Source organism: Hirundo rustica, chromosome 1 (assembly GCF_015227805.2).
Source record: "Hirundo rustica isolate bHirRus1 chromosome 1, bHirRus1.pri.v3, whole genome shotgun sequence".
NCBI classification, from domain to species: Eukaryota; Metazoa; Chordata; class Aves; order Passeriformes; family Hirundinidae; genus Hirundo; species Hirundo rustica.
Genome location: NC_053450.1, coordinates 12,743,308 through 12,765,227, shown reverse-complemented (window position 1 = coordinate 12,765,227; position 21,920 = coordinate 12,743,308). Strand labels below are relative to the sequence as shown.

At 38.2% G+C, this 21,920-nt stretch overlaps 1 protein-coding gene across 6 annotated transcripts in view; it reads left to right on the top strand.

Annotated features, from left to right (window-relative positions):
* COL14A1 (collagen type XIV alpha 1 chain) overlaps positions 1 to 21,920 on the top strand; it is a 118,016-nt gene that overhangs the window by 62,447 nt on the left and 33,649 nt on the right. For 5 of the 6 annotated variants that reach the window (XM_040060144.1, XM_040060168.1, XM_040060160.1 and 2 more), the window contains 12 exons: positions 716 to 838; positions 2,250 to 2,399; positions 3,050 to 3,166; positions 4,983 to 5,129; positions 7,339 to 7,413; positions 11,639 to 11,778; positions 12,924 to 13,047; positions 14,597 to 14,740; positions 16,774 to 16,938; positions 18,459 to 18,497; positions 18,698 to 18,836; positions 21,105 to 21,247. In XM_040060144.1, coding sequence (XP_039916078.1) covers positions 716 to 838; positions 2,250 to 2,399; positions 3,050 to 3,166; positions 4,983 to 5,129; positions 7,339 to 7,413; positions 11,639 to 11,778; positions 12,924 to 13,047; positions 14,597 to 14,740; positions 16,774 to 16,938; positions 18,459 to 18,497; positions 18,698 to 18,836; positions 21,105 to 21,247 — 1,506 coding nt within the window. Of the gene's footprint in view, positions 1 to 715; positions 839 to 2,249; positions 2,400 to 3,049; positions 3,167 to 4,982; positions 5,130 to 7,338; positions 7,414 to 11,638; positions 11,779 to 12,923; positions 13,048 to 14,596; positions 14,741 to 16,773; positions 16,939 to 18,458; positions 18,498 to 18,697; positions 18,837 to 19,870; positions 19,958 to 21,104; positions 21,248 to 21,920 lie in introns of those variants that run through there. The other variant, XR_009207627.1, reaches the window with a different exon arrangement.

The following is a 21,920-nucleotide window of genomic DNA, read 5'->3' as shown; positions in this document are numbered from 1 at the left end:
AAAGCCTGCTGAGATGGTATCAAACCAACCATTGTACTGTTGGATTTTCTTTTGTGTGAGATCATTACTTTCTAAGGGTCATTAGAAATGGTGCTGAACTTTTTATAAAAGTGATTGCATTATCTCCAGAGTTCTGACCAAGTACCAAAAGATTACTCAGCTGTAACTTAAGCTTCCTCTCTACTGTATATTGTAAAAAATCCTTTCATTGTGCACTTGTAGTCATGATAGTATAATTTTATTGAATTGTTCTCCTAATTTACATAATTAGTCTTAATTGAAATGCTATTTATGCAGGGACTTAAATCACTTGTAAGTAATTCCTTTGATTCCATTCTACAGGATTAAGTGTTCAAAAGTGCATGATTTATACATGAAAAACTTTTCTGTACTTTGATTGGAAGAAACTATACAATGTACAATTCTCTCTAAATTACCTTATATTTTTAGGAAACAAAAGTAAGACTTTTTAAAACCAGAAATGTAGGGACAGATTTTGAAATTAATTCAAAAATTCATCATTTGTTGATAAGAGCTTGTGGCTAATCCACTGAGTAATGCAAAGGATGAATTTGATTAGGAGTTTCATCCTGATAATTTATCTGTAAATCTGAGAGTACTGGGTATCACGCTCTTTTTATTTGCATATCTTGATTTTTCTGTATGAGCTTGTATGAGATAAACTTGTAAAAGCCCAGTCTGTATTTTTTTTCAGTGCCCCTGTCTGCTCCTAGGAATTTGCGTGTCTCAGATGAGTGGTACAACAGATTACGTATCAGTTGGGATGCCCCACCTTCAGCAACAATGGGTTACAGAGTTGTCTATAAACCTGTCAACAGTGAGTTTTTTAACTGATTTTTTTGTGGTAACTTCTGACTAAATGTCATCTTTTGCTCAGTGTTGTTCTTAAATCTATTGGCTGCAGTTATGGCCTTGAAAGTGTTATTACCTTTGGTGCCTTATTTTTGAATATGAAAGTTTCATAGTCACAGATGCAGGTTGGAGAGGATCTCTGGAGATCATCTGGCCCATCTCCCTGAACAAAACAGGGCCAGCTTGGAACAGGTTTCAGTGGACCCTGGCTGGTTGCATTTATAATATCTCCAAGGATGGAGATTTTAAAACTGCTCTAAGCATCTTCTCCAGTTTCTGACTACTGTTTTTGACAGCTGGAAGTGTCTTTGCTAGTATATAATAAAAATTTCACATGTTGCAAAATTTTTCTTTTTTTTACTACATTTTCCTCTTTGCCTCTGAAGACATTCTGTCTGTATCTTCTCTACCACCTTGCATAAGGTAGGTGTAGGCAGCAGTAGATTTCCCCTTAGACCTCCCATCCAAAGGCTGATTAATCCCAGCTCTTTCAGTCTGTGTTTTTTCATTTTATCATGACTCTGTTTCAGAGACTGTTTGATTTTTTTTCCTGTTCCTCTCTTCTGTAGTCTCCTGTTCTTCAATGTCCTTCCTCTGACAATAAAAGGTTTTAATTTCTTCTCAGACATTTGACATTTTATTCATTGTCCATTTTGTCTGTGCTGCATCCTTTGCCCACCTGTACCTTGCAGCTAGTCAAGACATCCAAAATCCTTCAAATTTCTTGAGAGAGACAGGGTCCTCTATGGACAGCAAATCACAGATGTGTGACCATTAAGGGACTAAAATACTGTCCAAAGACAATACTCCTGCCTGGTTTCTGAAGTGTATCCAGAACAACTAGAGGAAGTGATGAAGGAGCTGTTTGCTGTTCTGGTTTGGGAATGTTTCATTCTTTTCTATTTTCATTATCATTTTTGCACGGTATTAAATGATGCTGTTGTATAAGAAGCCCTGAGGGACTATAGTGTTGGCTGGCATCTACTGTCCTCCCTGTTGGTCCTGGCACCCAACCAAACTGGGGAGATATTTGGCTGCCTCTTTAGAACAGTAGTAAGTCACTGAACCAGAACAAAAGGGTCTTAACAGATGCCAGTGTCTAGCTCTGCTTTAATGAATCCCACTGCTGAATTTCCCAAGTGTTTTGTTGTGTCTTCTATCCATGCAAGGATTGAGGAGAATGCCTTTGTATTTGTGTATGGTAAAAAAAAAAAAAAAAAAAAAAAAAAAAAAAACACCAAAAAAAAAAACAAAAACAAAAAAAAACAACACCAAAAACCACAACAACAAACAAACAGTAACTTTAGGAACACATGTAGTTTTTTATAATTTAGTCGATGAGCAAATGATTTTCTAATTTATTTCATATTTTGCAGCTCCTGGTCCTGCATTGGAGACCTTTGTAGGGGATGATATTAATACCATTCTCATTCTAAATCTCTTCAGTGGAACGGAGTACAGTGTTAAAGTATTTGCTTCGTACTCAACAGGCTTCAGTGATGCCCTAACAGGCGTGGCCAAAACCTGTAAGAATCATTTCATACTGTTCAGATCTCTACAGGCTGGTTTTCCTTACAACTATGGCATTCTGCAGCTTCCTGAATACATTTTCATGTGGAAGGCTTTCTCAGTTGTGTGTAAACTGTTTTCCTGAAATGAAAGTCTCTCTTTCTGTGAGACTATACTAGGCTTTAAAGTGATCTGCTGCACATTAGCAAGACAGGAATCATAAAGCAGATATTATTTATTAGCCAGAAATATATTTGCTTAGTAGTAGATGTAAATTTCCTTAATGAAAAGTCTATTTAATGTATTTTTTTCTAGCTCCATGTAGATTTGCTCTTTATATAGCTAAAGCTCAAATTTAAATTAGCTTTTGACAGAAATTCTGCTGCTATTATGATATTTATACTTATTTGTAATAACTGAACTTTTTAGCAGTGTTCATTATTTAGTTTTAAGTAAATTGCCTAAAGTTCTAAACATTTGTTTTTAAAGTTCACTTTAAAAATCTTTTTAAAAATCTTCTTTTAGGCTTTCTTGATTTTTTTAAGCAGCTATGGACATTATTTGTTTAAAATGAATTGGCACTGGTTTCACTGTAATTATTTTGTCATTTTTTTCATTGTATGCCTTATTAGAGGTGTAAAACTGATTTTTCATATTCTATTTTCAGTGTATCTGGGTGTGACAAATTTGGATTCCTACCAAGTTCGCATGACAAGTCTGTGTGCTCAGTGGCAGCTTCACAGACATGCTACTGCCTACAGGGTAGTTATAGAGTCACTCGAGGGTAAGTTACTGAATGATTTGATATGCAGCTACAGCCCAATCCAGAGAATCGAATTGCATAGCAATTGTATGCAGCTAGACCTGTAGACTGGCTCCTGAAATACTGGAAATGATGGACAGAAGAGAGGTGTGTACATGCTGACAATTTCAGAATGGAAGTAGCATCCCTGTCCTTTTATGTTAAACTCATTGATAACTTGTGCTTTTTTATGTAAGGGACTTTCATCTATCAGTAGAAGAAAGGTGATTACCTGAGTTTTCTCTGCTGTGAGGAACAGAATATGGATAAGGATGAACTAAATGCATGGGAGTTTGTAAATATACCACCAGCAGTAACTCTGTAGGATTAGGATAGACAGGAGAAGAGGGCAGAAGGGTAGAAAAGCTCTGAATTAATCCAGACCATGCCCACAGAATCAGAACCATGTCCAGTTTTGTTTGTTTTCATTCTGTTGATGCTTCACTGTAGTTTTTAGCAGTAATGTTACTCATATGGATAAACATGACGCAGTTTTATGCAGTCACACAAGGTGTCTCAATGCTTTTAGCACTGTGCATGCAGAGGGTAAATTGCAGCCTCTTCAGCCTCACTGATTCTCAGGTGTAGCGAGAAGACATTATGGAGAAGTAACTATTTGTGACCAACTCTCTTATCCCAAGTAGACATCAGTGCTCTTCTGACTGGCAGCAAATTAAAACCTTGGATAACTTGAGAGAAGTGCAGTTAATAACACTTAATGGGCTACGTTAAAAGTATCATGAACAATAACACAGATCTTGTGGCATTCTGTGGAATGGCAAGTGGATGGTGATAAATTTGTTTGAAGCCCTGAAATACAGACAAACTCTTCAGATATCAGAGATCTTGGCTCACACAAGACAGCACAGACATCCCTCTCATCTGGGAGCTAGCCAACATTCTACTTTCTTCATATAAAACTGCCAGAATTTTAGCTGAGCTGAAAGCACCTAAATGTGAGCAGAACTGCTAAGAGTGTGAACAAAAGTTTCTTATTAATATATATCTTGAAGGCATTTGATTGTCAAATCGAGTATATGTCTGGTTCAGCCAGTGATCAAATATTTTTACACTAGTGTAACTCCTGATAAGCATTGAATGACTGTCGTTTTTTAAATATACTGTGTAAAATGTGAGATCAGTTGCTTGTGTTTCACTTCTTCCTGCTGCAGATTTTAAACTGTGATAAAGTTTTTTTTTTTTATTAAAACAAGCCTTATGCTACTTCCAGTATCTGGCCTTTTGTTATTACCAATGTATTTTCCAATTCAGAATTTAGCAGAATCACTTTTGGAGCCTTGTAAATGCTGTTCCTTAGCCATCTTGCAAAGTGGTTAGTAGTGAAAGCTGGAATATGATATCTAGTTAAGTCTCTTTCGCTGTGACCAAGCACATTATAGATGCTGAGAACCAGAGGCGTAGACAAAGGATGCCCTAGAATTACATAATGCAACAATCTCTTGTTAAACTCTGATAATTTAGGACTCAATCCAAAGCCCATTCACGACAGTGTTAGTGATTTTTATTGCCTACAGTGCATGGGGCAAAATTAATCTTTTTTTTCCTAAAGATGTTTGACACATTCTTCAGCTCCTACTTAGTATGAAGAATGAAATGTTAGAGACCTCTTCACAGAGGTCAGTTTCCAAAATTAAGGCAGCATGTAGTTTATTAACTCATGTCAACCTCTTACCCTTCATATGCTGTCACGTACCCTTCTTATTTATGTTTGAAATTACATTATTCAACAAAACAATATTTTAAAAGAAGGTTTTTATGATTTCTTTTGTAATTCCAGATGGAAAAAAGCAAGAAGTAAATCTTGGTGGAGGGACGCCTAGACATTGTTTCTTTGAGCTGATGCCTGGAACCAAATATAAAATCAGTGTTCATACACAGCTTCAGGAGCTGGAGGGCCCTGCTGTGAGCATCATGGAGACAACAAGTGAGTAAATCAGAGACAGAGTTCAGCCAGCAGCAATAATGCTTGATGGTTTCTTGTGTTCTGCCCTTTGCCCACACATGTGCTATTCCTACACAGTTTCCTTTAAGTGAGCTATTAGTTTTCAAAGTACATTGTGACTCCTCCACAGAGGTGCAGGATTCTTACACCATTGCTGAATTAGTTAAGTCACATTCAATAACTCTATTGAACTTCTTAATGAGAACGACACAGGGAGGATGGTTTAGTTTTCTTCATTAAAAAGTCCCACTATGGGGGATACTCTGAATATATGTGACTTTGGGGAAAAAAAATACAGAAAAATGAAACAAACAGAGAAAGTTTTATTCCTGCACCTCTTGTTGTTTAGTAAAATTAACTAGTGTTAGAATAATTTACAGTTAAATGGGACCTTGAAACCCAGTTTATTTAAGTATTTTGAAACAAACCAACCAAGCAACCAGACTTTTTAATTATTATTAGTCGTAATACAAGACAAGCAAAATAACCCCTCACTGCTGTTTATGAAGGCAAGATCCTGCCATCATGAATTCAAAATACTGCAAAATAAAACACGGGACTACTAGAATGAATATTTTATTTTTCTTTGAGCCCATTTCCAATTTCAGCATTACCTCTTCTCATTTTATATTGCTATACACCACAATGCTGTTCCCTTTCTCTCAGGGTAGAAAGTGTTTAGACTTTTCCTCTTTTCCTCCCATGTTTCTGGTTTCATGTAGGAAAAACTTGCACAGGTGCATGACTCCAATTCTTCATGTCATGGGCTCATTCTCTGAACAGTGAGCTAAGAGCCAAGCTTCTCCTGCTTTTTGGGGAACAGGGTTTAGTGTACTCTGCAGTTCAGGGAGCTAGAAAACATGAGGAAGAGCACATCTCAGCCCGTTGTGATGGTTTATGATGCAGACAAATTATTGTCTCACCTCAAAGGGAAACACTCTTCAGGGTGACCTGTATCTCTTTGGTGCTGAGAGCAGCCTTTCAAGTCACCTTACAGCAGTTGTGACCCTTTCTGAATGGGTCTGCTCCTGGGTTTCTGGGGTCATGGAGGTCTTGGGCCACAGCAACCCAAGTGTTGGGTACCTTCCTTGTAGGTATTTCAGAGTCCTAGCCCTTTCTGTTGCTGAAGCAATTGGGAAAACCCCTGTCAGCTGCAGTGGGATGTGGACATGTAATGAATCCTGTTCGCATTGACCTTTCCTAAATGTAGGTTCCTTTTCTCAGGTTGCCATATGTAACTCCCTCCACTGCCTATAAATCTAATTTAGGTGTTACAGCAAATAAGTTTAATCTTACTTGAAGGACTGATGTTCTGTTACCTGTGGCTTCTTATGCTAAATGCATTGAACAAAAATGGGGAAAAAGGCCTTGAACAAGAACAGAAGCTTTTCTTCCCACAGAGTTGTGGAAGTCAATGCATGTGCATTTTATCTCTGAGAGTTCAGCTGGGCTGAATGGAAAGGCACTAAATAAAGTTCTTGCTTTCAGAAAAGTTGTCAATCAGTGATTGGATATTCACCTAGGTTTGAAAGTTAGAAATTTCAAAGTCAATTTTCAGGAGAAGTGTGAAGGACATTTTCAGAAACTATAGTAGAAGTTGCTACAGGCAACAGAACAACAGTCCTGTTAGAGTTGTGGTCAGAGCTGCATTTCTGTCTGGAAGCATAACAAGGTCTTTCACCAAATTCAGAAGAGTCTTCATCAGGGCAGACTGTGATCAGCTCTGAGTGCAGGCACTGGCTTGCTTTTGCTCTCTGTCTGCATTTTGGATTGTAGGACTAAGATCTTCTTCTTCTCAGGGTATATAAAGACCTACTTTCTGTTACTGAGGACTTTTGGTGAGAAAAGGACACAGACATTTTTCAAAACGATTTATGGATTCTAGGTCAAGAATTGTGCTGGAACATGGTCTACTACACTGAGGAATCTCAAAAAGGGGCAGTTCCAGCAGTAGTTCAGGTGTATTATTGTATCATTCACACTGAATATACAGTCACTAAGTGTTTTGTATTAGTAATATTCTCTTTCAGGTGACACTTTTTGCATGCACTCACCTATATTTATCTCCAATTGCATAACTAGTTGATTAGAGATAATGAATTTTTTTAATGTGGAGATGAGTAGAAGATACAGTTTATTAAAGATATTGGGCTTTTACACACATTTGAATATTCCTTCTTTTATTCTCCAGTACCATTTCCTACTCAACCACCAACAACACCTTCAACACCACCTCCACCACCTACAATCCCACCTGCAAAAGAGGGTAAGTGCTACATGTGTGAGTTTCTAGTAATTTTAAAGTGTTGATGCAATGTTTTTCTGCTTCTGATGGTATTTTAGACCTGTGGGGAGCAGATCTCACAAGGCATTTGCTGTAGAAACACTGTTAAGGCAGCTGGCTTAAATTTAATGAGCCAAAAATCTGACATCATTATTGTACTGTGAAAATTTGCTGAGAGGGTGGTTAATACATGTGACACTTCCTTTTTTCCAAAACTCCTAAACCATACATATTTTGCAACTGAAGCAGACATCCTAGTATAATTAAACTTCAAAAGCTGAATTTTTTTAAAATATGTCTACTTTAGGTAATGTGAAAAGTATGGGCCATATTCAGACTCCCCTCTTTTTAAATGCAGACTTCTTTTTATTATTATTTGAATGTGTAATGTGTTGTACAGAGGCTCATAATATTTCTGTGAGAGGACCATTATTGGTGGAGGCTGAGGATCAAATACATCAGCTTGAAGTCGGTGGACCAAACTGACATGTAGAAATTGAGAATTTAACCCACAAGCACAGGGGAAAAAAGACTTTGTATGTGTGTGTGTTTAGAACTGCATAGGAGCAGGTAACGAGGGTTTTTTATTATCCTAGGAATAATCAACAGAAAATGAAAAATACAGGTTTGTATCTTCATGTCCTATTCTCTGGATTTAGATGAAATATAAAGATGAAATGTGTTGAAAACCGTAACTTTGGTTTGAGGCAGTTTTCTTCTGACCCCAAGCAATAGACTCGGATTATCTGAAGTGCTGAAGGTTCCCAGTTCCCATGGAAGAGTGAGCAACTTGTGTGAGCAAACGTACAGCTCCTGCAGGTTATTTTGCTTAAGAACGTGCTGGAGCAAGATGAGACGGGTGAAACTTACATTGCTCCTACACAGTGCAGTTGAAGTGCATTAGACACTGCAGACTGTAGGACAACTTTTTGAATGAATAGTTTCCCAGTGGGAACCTCCACAGCTGAAATTCTGAAATTACTGTGTGTAGTGGTTTTAGTTAAAACCAGGCAGAAACACCAATTAGTGTAGTGGTTTCACACTCGCCAAATTCTCTTTGCCAAATTTAATGTAGTGGTCTTAGTGTTTATTCTCTTTTTGTGGGAGGGGTTTAGGAGAAGCAAAGCAGGCTTAAGCTTAAAAATAAACAAATAGTTTTATTAACACACACACTAAAAGAATGGAAAAGAAAAGTTGAAAAAAAAAAAAACCAAAATGAAACTTCAAAACACTCTTCCCTTCCCTTAACAAACTGATAACTTTCTTACAAACAACATAGAGAGACACAGCCTGTGATTTTCAGTCAGTTTTACCATATTAAACATAATCTTCATCACTTCCAGAGAGGAGTTTCTCTGGAGTCTTATGGAGACATTTGCCACGAGACAAAAGCAGACAAAAATCATCTTTGTCTCAAAGGCTGAGACCTCCTTTTACCCCAGGAGCACGGGGCTTTAAGACTCCCACTTGAATCCCAATCATATATATCCCCACCTTTGACTAGAACCAGCATTCCCCCAAATAACATTAAGATGTTACAAGGAAAAGTCCATTTCTCTATAGTTTACACCAGAGAAGTCTAGTTAAAAATGTCCACATCCTCCATCCCTCTGTCCAATAATTTTTATTAGTTCTTTTACTCTTGTTACACTGACTCTATGCGGTGTCTTTTCAACATCCACTCTGTCTCTTTCTTTTCTCTCTCTCAGGGAGGGGTTAGGCCTCAGATCACCTGAGTTTCCCCTTCCATTCTTTTCCTTTCCATCTAGAAATCACTGGAGGAGGGGAGTGGGGGAAAGCTCTGTCCACCCCTCAGGGATGATCAGGGTGGCCTTGGCCCAAATGGGCCCACAGCTGTTATCAGGGGCCCAGCAGAGGTTCCTCCCTCCTCTGAGGCTCCAGGGAAGTTGAAAAAGTAGTTGATGTTAAATGCAGCTTCTCCTCCCCCACTGGCAGCCAATGGAGCCCGGCCAGGCCTCGGGGCCGGCTCCTCCCCAAAGTCGGGGAGGGGGGCAAGTGGCAAGCGCAACTCGATGTTACTTGTTCAGCTGACCAGGAGGAAAAGGGCCGACCTGAACAAAATCTGGGTTTATATGGGTACTTCCCAAAGCTGATTTAACATTCTTAGTGGCCAAAGCAGATGCCAATATCCCAAACTGGCTTCCGATAGGTCCTTGTCCTTTCTAAAACAATTTCCAAGGTCCTGACAGGGCAATACTCTACATTCTTCCCTAACTAAAAACTAAACAGCGCCAACTCATGACACTCCTGCTAGGATTCTGCCATTGTGTAAGTTCTTTTGTGACTATAGTGCTTTCACATTCGCTAAATTCTGGTTGCCAAACGTAGTGTGGTGGTCATAGTGTTTATTCTCTTTTTGTGAGAGAAGATCAGGAGAAAGCAAAGCAGGGTTAAGTTTAAGAATAAACAAATAGTTTTATTAACACACAGTAAAAGGATGGAAAAGTTGAAAAAAAAACCCCAAAACAAAACAGAATGAAGCTTCAAAACACTCTTCCCTCCCCCTACAAACTGTTAACTTTTCCTACAAAACAACATAGAGAGACACAACCTGTGATTTTAGTCAGTTTCACCATTTAACCATAATCTTTCATCATTTCCGGAGAGGAGTCTCTCTAGAGTCTTATGGAGACATTCGCCACAAGACAAAGACAGTCTTGACAGGCTCCCAGTGTCACAAATCTGCAACGGCCCAGAGTTTTTGCAGATTGTGCTGTTCCACCCATTAGCAGCCTTTCCCCTGGCTACTCATGCGCCTCTCAGTGTATCTGGGGTTCTGTTTAAGAATGCTTCCTCTAGTACAAAACAAGGATTCTCTTCTTCTATCTCTAAAATTGCCCTTATCTCAAAAGAAATAGAGACCTCTTTTTACCTCAGGATAAAAAGGCAAAGGGCTTCAAATCTCTTTCTCTATAAAACATCTTTGTCTGAAAGTTTGAGACCTCCTTTTAACCCAGGAGTGAAGGGCCTTAATCATATCAATCCCCAGTTTTGATTAGAACTAACATTCCCCCAAACAACATTAAGATGGTACAAGAAACAGTCCATTTCTCCATAGTTTACCCCAGAGAAGTCTGGTTAAAAATGTCCACATCCTCAGTCCCTCTTCTAATAATCTTTATCAGTTCTTTCACTCTTGTTCTACTGACTTCATGCTGTGTCTTTTCTACGTCCACTCTGTCTCTTTCCTCTCTCTCCCAGGGAAGGGTTAGGCCTTGGAAGCTTCCTGTTGCCAGGAAAGGGTTCGATCTGCCCAGGCCTGCAGTGGCCATGTGCTCTCTGCTGGGCACAGTCTCTCTCCCCCGATGCACCTCAGATCGATGCACCTCAGATCGGCTCAGGCTTCTTCTCTTTACTATTTTCTTTCTCTGTCTGGAATTACCAGAGGAGGGGAGGGGGAGGTGGGGGGAGCTCTGCCCACCCCTCAGTGACAATCAGGGCGGCCTCGGCCCAAACAGACCTATAGTTGTTATCAGGGGCCCGGCAGAGATCTCTCCCTACTCAGGGACTATGGGGAGGTTTTTTCAAAGTAGTTGATGTTAAACTGCAATCTCTCCTCCCCTGCCGGGAGCTGATGGAGGCCCTGGCCAGGCCTCAGGGTCGGCTCCCCCCAACCAGAGTTGGGGGGTGGGGGGCAGGGAGCAGCAGGCTTCACTCGATGTTACCTGTTCAGCTGTCCAGGAGGAAAAGGGCTGACCTGAACAAACTAGGATTTATATGGGTACTTCCCAAAGTCGCATTTAACATTCTCAGTGTTCAAAGCAGATGCCAATATCCCAAACTAGCTTTCTGATAAGTCTCTGTCCTTTCTAAAACAATTCCAAGGTCCTGATGGGGAAAAACACTCCACATTCCTCCAGAACTAAAAACCAAACTGTGCCAACCCATGACAGTGGCTTTACTTAAAAATCTAAATGAAAATAAAAATGATTATCCAGACTTAAAAGAGCCATTAAATTGTGTTCTGCAATAGGATCTTTTGGTGTAGACAATTCTCCCTTGCAGAGCTCAGCTGGTTCTACACCTGCACTGAAGTCAATGCCAGCAGATCTGTTGGCTGAAGCATAAATAGCTAACATTAAACAAGGGCTTTTCATAATGGTTGCATTTTCTATAGTGATTTATGAGATTTCATGAGGAGTTGAGGCATTGCTGTAATTCCAAAATTCTTGCTTTTCTTCCTCAGTGTGCAAAACAGCCAAAGCTGATCTGGCATTCCTGGTGGATGGGTCATGGAGTATTGGAGATGACAATTTCAATAAGATAATTAACTTTCTCTATAGCACTGTTGGAGCCTTGGATAAGATTGGTCCTGATGGAACACAGGTAATCAACGTGCAGAGATGGAGAGCACATGGATTTGACAGGGTATTTTAGACTAGACCAAGAGTTAAATGAATCAAGAAGTAACTGACATAATTTCACAGTTCTGTGAAAATATAAACTGCTCTAGGTCAGTATCTTTTTGCAATACCTTTTTATTCACATTATATATTAAAAATCAAAAATTTTGGTAGCGTGCTGGCTAAGTATCATTTCAGTCTCCTCTAATTATAATGACATTTAAGTTTGTTAATGCTTTTGGTACTCAATGTAGTGTTTATTTATAAATAAGCTAAAAATGGTGTTGATAAGGAAAATTAAAGGTTCTGTTATTTTAAATGACAAACTGTACAGGATCTACAGTGCTTGAAATAAAATTTGCAATGTTTGTTCCATTTGTGTATTTGTTTAGAGAGGTGCTCCAGAACCTATTATTGGCAAATACGTTACTGATTTAAGTGTTATCTGCATAATATGTGGTTTGGGATCTCACTGGAAGTTAATTTTAACTTGTCCAATCCCTGAAGAATACTTAGTTTTTTTACTGTTTCTTGCTATACAGCTGTTTTTCCAGAATATAGTTAATGGTGCTTCAGAAACTGTCACAAATTTAAACACAATAGCTCCTTTTAAAATAGGGGCACCACTTCAATATATGCTTTGTGAGTTCTAGGGTAGAGTACTGTAATACAGTCTTAACTCATGTAATGTCATATTTGACAGAGGCAATATTTCAAAATATATCCCTGAATCTTTCTAATACTTGTTTCAGCCCTGCTCCCTAGCTTCAGTTACTTATGTGCAGTTATTAATACATGGAGACTGAATGAAGTCCCAGCAGTTCTGAATATGAATAACTGTACACATGTGACCAGCTGTAACCAGAATTTTACTTTTGGGCTCGATTATGCTTTGGCTTCTGCAGAAGTGCGTATTACTGTTAGCTGCAAAATGAAACCACAAGGTTGCAGAGAGTAAAACTGAACTTTATTTAGCGAAAGCGTTCTTAAAGAGAAAAAAAGTCTGGCTTCAATTTAAGGATGAAGCAAAGTTACAAGATAAATCCTTGTTTTAAGTAGTCAGATTCACTTACTTTTTGATTATAGAGTGGGTGGTGCTTTTGTAATAAACATCTTCTATGTGCACAGGTGGCAATAATTCAGTTTAGTGATGATCCCAGGACAGAATTTAAATTGAATGCATACAAAACAAAAGAGACTCTTCTTGAAGCTATTCAGCAAATAGCCTACAAAGGAGGAAATACAAAAACAGGTGAGAAAGGTCATGATTGTAATGCAGATTTTTTTCCTTGCTTCTCTAAGCAGTATTTCTTTCCCATTTGCTAAGTGGCTTAAGTAGTCACTGCAAAACCAGTAATAACATGCTATCTCCACATTGGAGATGAAAGGTTGGGCTCTGAAATTAGAAAGTCTTTGTAATCTGTAGTTTACACACTTCCACCCCTACTGCTGCATATTCACCCCTGGTGCAGTCTATTCTGTGATAACAAGAATCAGGGAGGCAAGGAGAGGGGCAGGAAGGCAAAAGCAAATTTATTTGGGAGTAGTGGAAGGTGGAATGGGAAGTGATATGTAATCAGCTTGGAGAGTGAGCAGAAAAGTGAGAATGGGGAGAGGGTGTGAGGGAGTTTGCAGAGCATGTAGAAAACTGGAGTGGAGGATCTGTTTGATTATAAGCCAGGACAGTTAAGCCTCTGTGGGATGTTTAAGACTGGGATGGGGAAAGATGTCTGTTAAGGTTGCATTTTAATTAAACCCTTAAGACAGCTTTGTGATATAAAGAAATTATTGATGAGGGTTGAAAGGGTTAAAATTGGTTTTAGTTGGAAACCATATGTTTTATTATTTTCAGACTGCACAGAAATTTCTTGCAGCTGTTGCATTGCATCCATTTTCAGCATTATCAAAATAATTTTCCATTTACTACAATGACATTCTCAGTTGTTAATGTAGGCCTACAATCCAGAAAAGGCAAGTTTTGTTATCTCTAACCCAGCCAGCAGCTAAATACCACACAGTGCTCACTCACGGCCCACCCCTAGCCCTGGTGGGATGGGGAGGAGAATCAGAAAAGCATAAAGCCTGTGGGCTGAGACAACAGTTTCATGACTGAAATAAAGTAAAATGCAATGATAATGATAGTAATTAAAAGATGTATAAGAAATAGAGGGAGAGAAAGCCCAAGAAAACTGATGATGCTCAGTACAGTTGCTCACCACCTGCTGACTGATGCCCAGCCCATTTTGGAGCAAGGGTTGGCCCCTCCTGGCCAAGTCCCCCAGTTTATACCGTGGGCAGGATGTTCTGTGGTACAGAATATCCCTTTGGCCAGTTTGGATCAGCTGTCCGGCGTACACTCTACTCCAGACTTCTTGTGCAGCTGCTCAGGGGCAGAGAATAAGATGCTGAAAAGTCCTTGAGTCAGGGTAAGCACAGCTTAGCAACAACCAAATCATCATTATCAACATTAGCCTCATATGGAGTCCAGAGCTCAGCACTGTACCAGCAATAAAGAGGAAAATTAAGTCTATCCCAGCTGAAACCAGGACACCCACACAAATCATGTTCGTGACCTTCACCTTCTGGATTGAAAAATGGATGGCCAAAGCCATTGGAACTTGAAGCGTTACAGTCAAAATCAAGCTTTTCTAAGCCTTGATTTTAATAACTACAGCATTGACAGACTACTAATTGACTTAGGATGCAACAGATTCCTCTTTTTATATGTATCTAACATGTGATATGAGAAGCTAATAGAAATCAGATTTATATTACAATCAATGTCAACTTTTTTGTTACAGGCAGAGCCATTAAACATGCACGAGAAATCTTATTTACAGGAGACGCAGGCATGAGAAGGGGCATTCCAAAAGTTTTGGTTGTCATTACTGATGGGCGATCACAGGATGATGTGAACAAAGTCTCCAGAGAAATGCAACTAGATGGTAAATTGTGTGGTTTTAAAAACAATTCACATGTTCTTTTTTTCTCATTGATAGCATCTACATAAGTGTGGGCATGGGGTAAGGATAGCTTTTGCTCCAGATTTTCAGTTTTAAAGAAAATAGCAATTGCTAAGAAACACAGGATATCCCTAGGATATGATTAGATTCTGGATTTTTTTGGTGATTAATGTAATTATTTTTCATTTTTCCAGCAGTGCTAAAATCATGTAGTAGTCAATGGAATTGCTCCCAGAATGAAGAAGTTGGGGAATATGATCCTGAGAATCTGGATTGTCATCTATAAAGTGTAGTCTTGTAGTTATGAGCAAATTGAACTATTTTGTTTTCTACACAAGAGGTCCATTGAAAATTCTTATACTGTTTCTGACCTGCTCTCATGTTACATTAATTACCTCTAGGAATTTTTTAAAAGCTTCATTTTTAGAGCTTTAAGCAGCCACACCATGTTGTGAGTCTAAGTGTAAGAACTGGATTAATTCCTATAGAAGCTTGTATCAAAACCCAAATGGCACAGTGAGCCACCTGGAACAAAATTAAAGGATGGAAGATAAAAACTACCTTCCTTTTAGTGTGAGGTGACTTAAGGAGAAATTACATTTGTGCCTTTTATTTGCTTTTAGCTTTGACAGCTATGAAGCTCCCAGTGTAGTTCACTGAAACCAAATGTAATTGTCCAGCTTGGCTGCCTCCTCGTTTTGTTGCTAGATGCTGACTGTAGGGCCTTCATCAATAAAGCATGTGACAAAATAGTGGTTTTGCATAACCTGTTTTAAGTAGCAGTCTAGAAAACCATGTATTTGTGGATAAATTGGAGTTTGTATGTAAGCTGAACAAAAAATGTTCATCTCTCAGGTAAGTCTTGTAGTTGCATTATTAGCTACTGGGCTGGGAATGACCTCCGGAGAAGATGGCACTTTGTGAGGCTTCAGTTGCTGGGATGTGGCACACAACCTCCCCTTTCCCATTTTCTCTGGAGTGTGCTGGACAATGAGGCTGAAGTTAGGTTGGAGCAGATAGGGATGGGCAACTGTGATGTGGAGGCTGGCACGAAGAGGTGCTGATCTTGGATGAGACATGAAGATATTGGTATAATGTATTGTTGAAATTTTGTTATGCTGAAAGCTCTGCAGAAGGTGATGTATGCCCCTGCTCCTCATTCAAACTTATAGATAACATTGCTTGACTGGAATAAATTTGTGACTGAGTCATGCTAGAACAGTCTATCCACTAACTATATTCAGCCTGATATAGAGAGGTTTTCCCCTTCATCTCTTATGGAAAGGAAAATGTTGAAAAACTTATGGCTCTTTCATTTCTCCTGAAACATGTAGTGTACAGTTTCTGTGTCATTTAAATCCTCTAAATCAGGCTCAAATTTTGAAAAATATTCATGCTAAATATGTAGAACAGATTCAACCAGTGCAGTTAAATTTCTGATGAAATGAGAATGCATTTATTTCAGTGCTCATTCATGAGGCAGGAGCGCCTTGAAATCATATGTATACTAACACATGGCACAGAAAAAATCTGTAAAGGACCTGCAGGAAATTAATTTTTCTACTTTGTATTTATTCTATACTTGATACATATATTTATTTTTTAATTATTATTTATTTATACTTATTTATAGTTTTTTATTATTTATTTATACTTGATACATGTATTTATTCTATACTTGATACATGGATATTTTTGTGTAATACAGTATAGTATTAAATTAGAAAAGCATTTAAATATGCTAAAACTTTAAACTGCTGAGTAGTCACATATCTTCAAGAAAACACTTGAGGTTTTACTTTAATTAACTAATTAAGCATAAATAGCCAGAAGAAATATTTCACAGGGAATGTTTTACTTTTATTCTAGATTACATAGATTGTGCTACAGGATAATAATAAAATGTCCATCCTTGTGTTTAATCAGGAAGAGTCAGTGCAGATACAGTTGAATTCATATTGTATTTCCACTCTCAAAATGAATGACTCAGAGGAGTGTTCTTTTTTGTTTTACAGGTTTTACCTTTTTTGCTATTGGAGTGGCTGATGCTGACTATTCAGAGTTAGTCAATATTGGCAGCAAGCCCAGTGAAAGACATGTCTTCTTTGTGGATGACTTTGATGCCTTTACAAAGATTGAAGATGAGCTGATCACTTTTGTTTGTGAAACTGCATCAGCAAGTTAGCCGTTTTGATTTACATTTGTTTCTAAATTAACTGCTAAATACTGGGGAGATTGTAACTATTAATTTTCTATCATGACATAGTCTTGATCTTTTTAATATAGTTTACTGCTGACATTATAATTCTAATGTCATTTCTGCAGAGGATTAAAGAAATTAAGGTGCTTTGACTTCAAAATAATTAATGGTTGTTTCTATAAAGCCAGAATACAGCTATTGGTTGTCAAAAAATCATTTCAGATGTTGCTGACATTTCAGAATCATAAAAGTTAATTATCTTTTATTTTCTAGGCTACTTTAACCTTCTGTAAGAGTACTGCTAGCTATGTTCATTCTTACTCAAGTCACATGGTTAATTTATTCATAGCAATCCAATCATTAGTATTTCTGTTACGAACGTAGGTGAGTTGTAGCCTAAGCAAAAGCATGAAACACACTCAAATTCTGAAATCTGTGAGAAAGCCACACTTCTGTCTCTTTATGAAAATTAAGGGATAGACATTCCAGAACAACATTAATGATTATTAGCCAGTAATTCACATGCTTTTAGGTGTGTGTCCACAATATATTTCCTTGTGTATAAGCCAGGAAGCAGACACTGTAGATGATGTGAATCTATTGTGTCTGTAAGGAGTCATTGTGCACAGGGCTGGGAGCTATCATGAGACTGTGAATTGTCAGAACTGGTAGGCAAAAATAATGTTGCTTGTGAGCCATCAGTTCTGAGATTTTGGCTGTGGGCTCTACTTTCACTGGTAGAGAGAATGTTAAACATTGGCACTACTCAACAGTATCATTTATTGGTCACTTGTGCTTGTTTTCTAAAAATGGTCTTCAAATGTGAATATCCTGGGATGCCATATTTGGTTGATATGCTGCTTTAGGCCTGTTGATTTCCCAGGGCACCTTTTCTGAAACATATTTGTGACCTTTCTTCACTGCTGAAAGAAATATATAAATGAGATTTACAGCTGTTTAAAATGTGAGCACACATCTTAAGGACTGTTCTGGTTTCTCTTGCTCATGAAAGCTCTTGTGGAGTTGGAAAACATACAGAGAATGTCAGCTACACTACTTGAATTTGAGATGGGTTAGTCTGGAGAAGCTCACAAACAGAGAATTAGGGAACACCTTGTTAAATCCCAGTATAAGACATATATTATTTTATACAACAGGCAATGAATTTTGTTGCTTTTTTCCCAACAAATTTGAAATTACTGAAGAGGTCGTGAAGACAGGTTTATAGGGAGGATTAGAGAAATTAACGGACAAGAAATCCATAAAAATATATTATATGGAGCACACAGTTCCTTGATGTCTTTGCTTGGGGACCTTGGGGGTCCTGAGAAACATTGACAGAATGCAGTAGAAAGCATCCAGGTTTGCCTGTCCTTCCTACTCAACATCTTCTTTGCTGCTCTTGGAGGTAGAGTGCTGAGTTTAGGGCTGAGTGCATGACTCTTCTGACTCAGTGGGACATCTCTTGTATTCTTAAATATATGTATTTTTCTTTTCCAGCCTGCCCACTGGTAGTTAAAGATGGCAATAATTTTGCAGGTACAGTATTTTTGTGTTCATTTTTGTTTCTGATTTACGGAATCATTGTAATTACATTATTTTCACTGTATTAGGCAATATGTTTCTTTTCATGCAAACAGGCAATGAAACTCTTAGATACAACTGGCTTTGCCTTTTTTTGTATCCTCTAATGCAGTAGAAATTTAAATTAATAAAACATACTTTTTGATATATTTCAGGATTTAAAATGATGGAAATGTTTGGTTTGGTTGAAAAGGAATTTTCAGCTGTGGAAGGGGTTTCCATGGAACCTGGTACATTTAATGTTTTCCCATGTTACAGACTGCACAAGGATGCTCTGGTATCCCAGCCTACCAAGTATGTCTTCACTTATTAATACTCTAATACTCCAAAAACACATGAACATAATTTTCTAGTGCAGGAAATTATTCATTTCAGGGACTAGTATTTTTAAGTCAGAAGAGCAGAGGTGCTGGTGCATATCCATGTTATACTGATGAATACGAAAACTGTTTGGTGCTCTGACCCTTCAATTAGTTTAATTCAAAAATAACAATTGTAGGTAAAAGTGGGTGAGCCCACTGGCTATTTTGGGTTCCCCATGAGCCAGTTTCAGATTTGTGTCTGTATAACACATGGCAATTTCATGCAGGCCTATGTCTGGGCAGATTCCAGTCTGCAGCACTTTGTGAAAGGTGCCTCTGGAATGCAAGTTGAAATCTCATGGAGTTCAGCATCTCCTTGAAGCAAGGGTCAGAATGAGAACCTGCTTCAGCTGTCCTCAGTTGCTTTTACTGCAATCTATGTCCAGCCATTGGTTGCAAAGGAAGATTAATCCCCTTATGGTGAAGTCAGTCTGTGAGAACTCGTGTAGTTACTTTCCTGAGAGGCAGGACATCTTTCAGTCACAAGGACTGTATCTTGGGACGGTTATGGAGGAGTCCATGAAGAATCCCCTGACTGAACTTTTGCAGTCATTCCTCAGAGAAGAAGTGATGGAGAACCTGTTTCTTGTATGAACAGTGTCTATGTTGTGTTGGGTTCCTCTCAGTCCAGACCCCCACTTCATATTAAGTGGCACCAGAGAGAAGCAGTGGCTCTGATTGATTACATCTGGGATGGTGTAATGAAAAATATTCTTTGGCTAAGAAAAATAAGAAAGAGAAAACAGTGGGAAATTGAAGGTTTATTTTAGATATCATCAGAGTGTGTGATTATCCTGTTGTGTCCCTGTTGGAGGTGTACTTCTTGGTGCTGTTTCACATTCTCCTTGTTTTGTTTCCTTCTGGGTCTAGATGGACTGAGATGTCAAGGTACTAACATTTCTCACTTCTTTTTCCCTTTTTGCTTCTTTCTAATTTGATCTGCTGCCTTTATATGCTATTCTCTAGCTGCCATCCCAGCCCAGTCTTACTGCTTCGTTAGGCTTTCACTCCTTTTCATAGTTCAGAGAACACTTTTCTCTTAATGGTCCACAGGTACGTTGGAAAAATACCACTTGCCTTTGTCACTTCATCTGTGCACTGAATGCCATTCATTTTATTCTCATTTTTGAGCTCTGTATCCACAAACCTTGTTTTTAACCCACCCTGCTTATTGAATTGGCTTTCATTCTTGTACATTGGAGACTATGTAAAGGCTTTTTTCTTTTACCTATTGAGTTCTCTCGCTTTCTCTATGGGAAATGGGCAGTGTAACATCACATTTGATCATCTACTGACACTGTGCAGAATATATTGATAATATATCACGTTAACTCTCTTTTCAGCATGATTCATATCTATACATCTTCTATGTGCCAGAAACACTTAAGAAGGAATGAGTCATATTTGGGGAAAATAAATTGTTTGAATAACTCTTGAAACTTCTCACAGATCCCCTTATTGTGGTATTAAGGAATCAGACTAATTAACATTTAACATACAGTCAGTTGTCTCAGACACTTGTCCAAATGTTTCACTTTGGGATTTCACAACAAAAGGTTAAATTAAATTTGAAGTAAGAAATAATGAATTTTTGGAAATGACATAAAATAAAGTGCTTCTTTTATATCATAAACTTCCTCTCTCTTCTGCATAAATTCTAGGAAACTAGATTGTATTTCAGTATGTGATCTGTTCTGACTTCTCTTTCTTTAGTATTGGCTTTGAAATGTATACAGTCCATTCTCTATATTTTAAAAAGCTTCCTATAACAGTCTGTCACTCCTAATTTTAATCCATTTTATAATGGTTTAATGACAAAGGACATGTCTATTGAGACTGGTCTTCCAAGCAATTTCCATCTCCATTATGTCCTAAACCAGACAATTTCAAAAGTCTTGAGAGTGGCTATTGTTTGTTAAAAGCATTAAATACAATTAATTTCAGCTTTACTTCCAACTCACCTATGCTTTGATAGGGTCAATTTTGTGAATTTCAAGGGAAGCAATAACTTCTACGTTCTTCATAAGCATTCTTTTAGAGTTACCAAGTTGAGTCGATTTTATGAACACTTATATGGCTTCTCAGTCTTGATTTGTGAGGAAATATACAGAGTAATAGAAAGCATGCCAAGTGAAATTCTGATGAGTAAATCACCAGATTTAATATTGTTTCAGTTTCAAAGACATTATTTCTCTTACAGGTATTTGCATCCTGAAGGTCTCCCTTCCGATTACACCATCACGTTTCTCTTTCGGATACTCCCGGACACACCTCAGGAGCCATTTGCTCTGTGGGAGATTTTAAATGAAGCGTATGAACCTCTGGTTGGAGTTATTTTAGATAGTATGTGTTTTGTGTATTATCAGTGATTTTAATTGTACAAATGATTAATTCTGTGTCTAGTTTTATTCTTGCCAATGTTTCCATCTTCTACCAGAACAACCACCTGAATCTGGCAGGGAGTAATCTCTAATGCATGGTTTTTAGATTCAGTGTAACTGAATTTAATTTGGAGTTAGAGTCAAATTTTGAGTTAATTGCTTTAAACTGGATTACAAGGATCTATACTAGATGCAATTTGACATGAGATACTTATCTGCTTTTAAAATTTCCAGTGCTTTGAACCAGATTCCAATTGAATCTGTCTTGATAGAAGCCAGTGGTCCTGAGAGCATATGTAGGGGAAATGCAGTCTGGTGAAAAGCAGTTAGAACCACAGACATGAACTCATGATGGCTCTTCATTTCTGCTTGGTTTTACTTTCACAATTGTGAAACAGGGATTATAATTTACGAGGTTTTACTGTTGAGAAGATGAAGCTACTGTGATACCTGTTCTTCCTAGCTGCCAATTTGTCACCTTGAAAGAGGTTGGAATTCGGCATTTGGATGGCTTGAGCCATTCTTGCCCAGCTTCCATAGAGAGCTAACGGGAGAGTAGCACCAGGTAGATGTGGGTGGGGTAGATGTAGAACTGCTGGTCCATCCTTCCTGTCAAACCAGGAAAGAGCGTTTCT